The 6,141-nt window shown below is 37.6% G+C and overlaps 1 protein-coding gene across 1 annotated transcript; it reads right to left on the bottom strand.

The window, feature by feature from the left end:
* Positions 1-1,873: 1,873 nt before the first annotated feature.
* LOC110678133 (60S acidic ribosomal protein P1-like) lies at positions 1,874-2,621 on the bottom strand. Its single transcript, XM_021850740.1, has one exon. It carries the CDS (start codon positions 2,619-2,621, stop codon positions 2,259-2,261), a length of 363 nt encoding a protein of 120 aa, XP_021706432.1. The 3' UTR covers positions 1,874-2,258.
* Between the last annotated feature and the right edge of the window lie 3,520 nt (positions 2,622-6,141).

The following is a 6,141-nucleotide window of genomic DNA, read 5'->3' as shown; positions in this document are numbered from 1 at the left end:
TTTGATTCATATGCTGATTCATATGCAGAATGAACACAGTGTTCTGTCTTATATTTCAAACACCTTGATTCAAATTCCGAGCAACACGAATAAATCGTATTTAAGTAAATAATTCCGCAAACAAATTCAACATTTTTCCTCAGTATAAAATAAATTGGAAGACGTAAAATTGAATTGCAATCGACGGCCATTTGCTGGTATTTTCATGACATATTTCAGTGAAGCATTTCAACCGAATCGCCATACAAAACCGAGTGTTCGGAATATGAGTCAGATCGGAATTTGAGACAAAACGGTAAATTTTTTAAACGTCCTTCTTTTTCAAAACCAATAAAGGAAAATTTCCTCCTTTCTGAAACATTCTTCAGAGACGCATTTTTTTCCTTGCCTTTAAAGTTCATGTTCTAGTCATTGAACACGTGAGCATGAGCAAAGTTCACATTGGCTGTAGGACATTACAACTTTATAGAAATCACAAAATTTGGAAACAGGTATTTAATTAAATGGCACCAGTTCAAAATGCTTGGTTGAACCGTGTTTAATTTTGAATCCAGGTATCGTTTTGTCTCAAATTCCGAACACTCGGTTTTTGTATGGCGATTTGGTTCAAATGTTTCGCTGAAATATGTCACCCATTTAACCCGTATAGGCCTGAGTGAAAGCAAAAATACTAATACCCTCACCTGAATACTTGACGGTTTCAAATATGTTTTGTCAGTAAACTGGCACAGTAGAAGCATTAACCTAAGAATGCTAATGTCGCTGCTGTTCGTGTTACCAACATCTAGTTTGCCACGAATTGACAGCCTGAGTACCGGGTATCAAAGTGTCAAATCAATTATAAAAACATAAACAACAACAAGGCATTGAACAAACAATGAAAAACCATAATTAAAGGTAATAATAATTAAAATCAGTTTTGTGACATCAGCGCTACTAGCGTTCTACTACTAATATTTCTATTACTGGCACACATATCTAGTTTCTCAAAGTGCCAAAGAATCTCGGGAATGTTCCTGTGATCGGAGTTATTCCGGTGGGTCACTGGGTCAGGTCGGGTAAAAAATGACCAAGTTGTCTTTATTTATTTGCAATGGCAATCATTTTAATTTGCATAAATCATAAAGAACTGATATTCACCCTTATATATAAAGAGGTTAGCACCATTGAGAATGTACTGGTTGTGGTCACTCAGACTCAATGCCCTGAAGAAACGGCTATCCAGCTTTTTACGCTGGCTATAAAACAACAAGGGGTGATCAGATTTTGACATTTCTTGTCCACTTATTTTATAGCTACGCCTTAGCAGGCGATGATCTGACTTTGTTGATTTAATTGTCAAAAATTTTCACCACGTTTGTTATGAATTGTTCCGTAATAGAATTTTTTGCAATTTCTCATCGTAATAGGCTGTTTTTCATCACGCCAATCTGTCATGAAACGGCCTACTTTCCTGCACTGAAGTATGCAGTGCGGGAATAGTCATTACCTAACTGAATCCAGTGCTGTAATGATTCATTACGCAACGCTTTCTCATTACGCAACTGTTTTGAGTTGCGTAATGAATCATAACACAACAATTTCTCAGAAATTGTAAAATAATGGTGAATGCATTCCGATATAATTTCTGATACCCTCAAGTGGTCTCCTACGAAATAGCAAAAAATATTGTACGTAACACGTTGCAGAACTCGATTTTTACAGCACTCGTCGTAATTATCCTACTCGGCAAGCCTCGTAGGATAAATTAACGACTCGTGCTGTAAAAATCATCATTCTACAACTTGTTCCGTAAACTACTATTCCACTATTTCAACTTTATGTCTATTTTTTATATTTTAGGTATCCGGATGACGAAATATCTCACGCTGGTGTTGAAATGGGATAGTTGCCACATTTAAATATGAATACATATCTGGAGTTGGGAGACTAATGCAGAAGAAACTTATATGCTAACTTTGTTGAAGGACCCCATTTGGTTTTTATAAATCCCTCCAACAAAAATGATGCTGATAATGTTAGACATAATGTTGTGTCCATAACGCAGAGGCTATGAACAGAAGCAGCTCGCAAAATCTAAAAATCAGATAAAATGGTTCTGCTAGGGACAATGTCGATAATTGGCATAAAAATTCAGCGGTGATAAAAATATAACTCGATATCTATAATTTTGGCCCGATCTTATTATTTGTACACTTGTACATTAAAACTGTACGAATGAAAATGCCACCGTTGGAGGAAATAACAGGCTATCAATATCAACCTGCGATTCCCCACTGCCGCATTCCGATGGGAACAAATATAACCGAACAGACGGAATCCCATATCGTTATCGGACTCCTAGGGTTCTTCTTCCTTCTTTTTGAGGGGGCCGGGACAACAGCAGCCGGGGCGGCACCACCTCCGGTTCCAACTCCGGATCCAATGTTGGTGATCAGATCCTTGACGTTGATGCCTTCGAGGGCCTTGACGAACAGAGCGGGCCAGTAGGGCTCGATGTCAACGTTGGCGGCCTTCAAGATGGTCGAGATTCTCTCATCGGTCACAGCGACATCGTCGACGAGGATGAGCGCTGAGTACACACAGGCTAGTTGAGAGCTATTTCCAATGACGAAAAACATTTTTTCAGCCGACCTGACGCAGTAACCCACCTGAACCACCACAGGAACATTCCCGAGATCCTTTGGCCTTTTTTGGAAACTAGATTTGTGTGCCAGTATACTGACAAGAAATAATTTAAATCCGTTAAAGACTCGCAGAGCGGTGAGAGTTTTAATTATTTTTCTTTCACTCAGGCCTATACGGATTAACAGGAAATGACAGTTAATTGCAATTCAATTTTGAAGCCTTTAAAAATATTTTATACTTTGGGAGTTGTAAAGATTCTCTAGTTCAGGTTAGTAAAACTAGCTCAGATCAATTTATTTGCAGAATTATTTATTTAAATACGACTTATTCATGCTGTTCGTAATTTGAATCAAGGTGTTCGGAATATGAGACAGATTGCAACTTTTACGAACGAATGTTGTGATGAAAAAAGGTGTCTGTTCGGAATATGGGACGTTTATGCTTTTATGGGAAGTCTAGGGCCAATCCAGGAAAAATCCTAGCTACGCCATTGGTCGCCCGGAAAGCGTTTGGATTTGTTGAGCGTAAAGTGCTGTGAACATTACTCGGCGTTAAACAAACAAATGGCATCTTGCGGCGCCGCATTAATGATGATTTCTACCAGGTATATAAAGTAGTGGATATTGTCAAGCTCATGAAATACGACAGCCTGCGTTGGGCTGGTCACGTGGTACGTGTGTTAGAAGAACGACAAGTGAAAATAATGTTCAGAAGAGAACCCAAAAGACGCCGTCGGCTTCGTGATAAGCCACACATACGATGGCTTTTTGCAGTTGAGGAAGACTTAAGGGCACTTAACGTTTAGGACGACTGGAAGCAATTGGCTGAGGACTGAGTCCAGTGAAAAAGAATTAACCATTCGGCATAGATTCAACGTAGTGGATTGAAGTCCATCAAGTATCAAGTAAGTACAATTTGTATGGAATTGAAAACTACTTAAACAACTATGAGTAGTGTGTGATCCTTTGACCGCGATGCTTGCTCCTACGGGGGCGAATGATGCGGTCAGGAGTAATCGTGTCAGTTGCGTCGTTCGCGTAGTGCTGTGGAATAGTGATAGCGTGAAATTATATGTTCTTTATAGCTAATTAATTAAAACTTTTTCTTTCAGTAATGGTTCGAATATATCAATAAATTTCAAAATTGGTACTTATGTATTTATCACCATATGTTATTTGTAATGCTCTACACGCTCAAAAAAGCGTTCTGGAAAACGTGAACTGTCAAAAATACACCGTGAACTACCATGATTGGTCTCGTATACATGATCTAGTTCACGGTGTATTTTTGTTGTTGACGAGTTCACGCCTGCTGTTCACGGATACGAGAACGGATTTTTTTCTGTGTAAATTGTCGAATTTTGCTCATCTTCCTCTACTCCCTACCCTACACAATCTCCCCATTCCGTGACGTCTATGAAGATAGTTTGGGTTCCTTGTATCTTCTTAAGTAGACGTTGAACTAACATTACTTCCTTTCTCCCAGCGATTGTAAGGACGTGGCCAGATATACAATGTGATGCTTGTTTTGTTTATTTTTATTGTGTAGAAGAATACGTTCATTCCAGACGATTTTTTTTTCGACACTACATATAGATTTCTCAAAACCAATAGAGTTGAGCATTGAACAGCCATCCACGATTTGTACAGTCGTTAATGCTATGCTATGCTAATTGAAAACTACTTAAACAACTTTAAACTCATTTTCATCAAAAGCTGATTTTGTTGTTTCCTTTTTAATTACTTCACGCTTATGCGTCAAGATAATTTCATCCTTATCCCGACATATTTCGGCCAGTGGCATGAAGCCATTGCGGGACGCTTTCCTGAAAGTTACACATTTGCACCATTTTTCAAAAAACATGGATAATATATCACGTTTAATAAATAGTATCAATACATCATGTTTAATAAACTATTCGATCTTTTTTTTTGCACGATGGATGTGGTCACATGTGATGGTCCAACCCAAATGCCAATCTGGCAAAACTGATCGAAACAAAGTTTAGATAACTCCATAAAGCACGACTAATTGATGTGTTATTCATACTCACTAATTTACAGCGAGGTATCCCAAATAACATACCATAGATGGAATGGAAAGTGATTCATCTGTTCGTTATGCCCAAATCCACGAACCACATCGATCGTTCCGAGGGAACCAAATTGCTTCGGACTATTCAGATCATCACCTGGTCTCAGCCTACCTAAGAGGCCTCGGAACGTCAGAGCATCTCACGGGGGCACCACGCAGAAGCTGTTTAGCAGACTGGTCATTACCGCGATGCTAATGTAACTCATTCAAATGAATGAATTTTTATTTTTATCCAAATCAATCAATCGCAACGAACGGTCGAACCTCCGAGTGCCTGCGCTCTGTGCTGCTCACTTCAGTGCCCTTTGCCAGAGGAGAAGCCAACAGAGGATCGAGAATGACACGTACTGTAATTTGAAGGATCGTGTATTTGGACATAATTCAACGGTTGTGGGTAAAGCTTTCCCCACCCATATTTGTGCGTCTTCTTCGTGTAGGCTGGTTGAATATTGCTTCTTAAATGTAAACTTTTTTACTAAGTTTAATCCATAAACTCACATTTGACTTCATAAACAAATAAACTACAGTGGTCGGCATTTGTTAAGTCCAGGTATTTTTTTCTAATATAGATTTGTTTTCCCATAATAAAAATTTAAAATTATTCAATTGCTTCAAATTTTTGGATGACAATAGTAAAAATGTTTATATATTTTTTACTTTAATTCACTGTCATCAAGACATTGTAATATCACACAGCTAAAAATATGTTGTAAATTTCAGTTTATTTTCATGCACATATTTACTGCCCATAACTGCAAAACAGTCACATTCGACATTTTTGACAAAATGGAGTTAATACCGGGGAGAGTCATCAAATGGCAAATACTTTCGATCAACTTACTGAAATCTGTGAGATTGTTCTAGAAAATTCGAAAAAAATACCAAGTTGTTTTGTCACATTGGCAATTGTAACCGCATAACAGTCACATTGCGATTGTACATGAGCCTCATAATGCAGTAGCAACGAAATTTCTATCAGAATTTTTTTCTGACTATGCACCTTATATGCGATATGAGTTGTACAAAATTTCAGCCTCAAATAAGCACTTTTGAATTCTTAGTGATTTTTTGAAATATTAGTTTCCTCCCATACTGCGATAAAATGCAAACTTGGTATCCCATTTACTCAATGCCTACTTTTGTCGAATGTTACAAATATGCAGTTATGGGCAGTTTAGAGCATCAAAATAAACTGAAAAGTTAACGAAAAATCGCTTATTTTTCAGTTGAATGCACTTTAGATTTACACGATCATGTAACAATCAAGCATCTTTAGTTGAAACTTAAACGTGATGTTGTAACAATTGATGAATTTGATTTAGTTTTACTATACTTTTCTGTTTACGCAACATTAAAATTTGAATATTTTTTCTGTGCATGTCGTTTTTGCTGCACATAAGTCGCTTCGAGAATATTGCG

This window comes from Aedes aegypti, chromosome 3, assembly GCF_002204515.2.
Source record: "Aedes aegypti strain LVP_AGWG chromosome 3, AaegL5.0 Primary Assembly, whole genome shotgun sequence".
In the NCBI taxonomy this organism is placed as follows: domain Eukaryota; kingdom Metazoa; phylum Arthropoda; class Insecta; order Diptera; family Culicidae; genus Aedes; species Aedes aegypti.
This window is presented reverse-complemented; position numbering and strand designations above follow the sequence as displayed.

Coding starts and splice junctions, on each gene's coding strand:
- LOC110678133 (XM_021850740.1), bottom strand. CDS start 2,621: ATGTTTTTCGTCATTGGAAATAGCTCTCAACTAGCCTGTGTGTACTCA.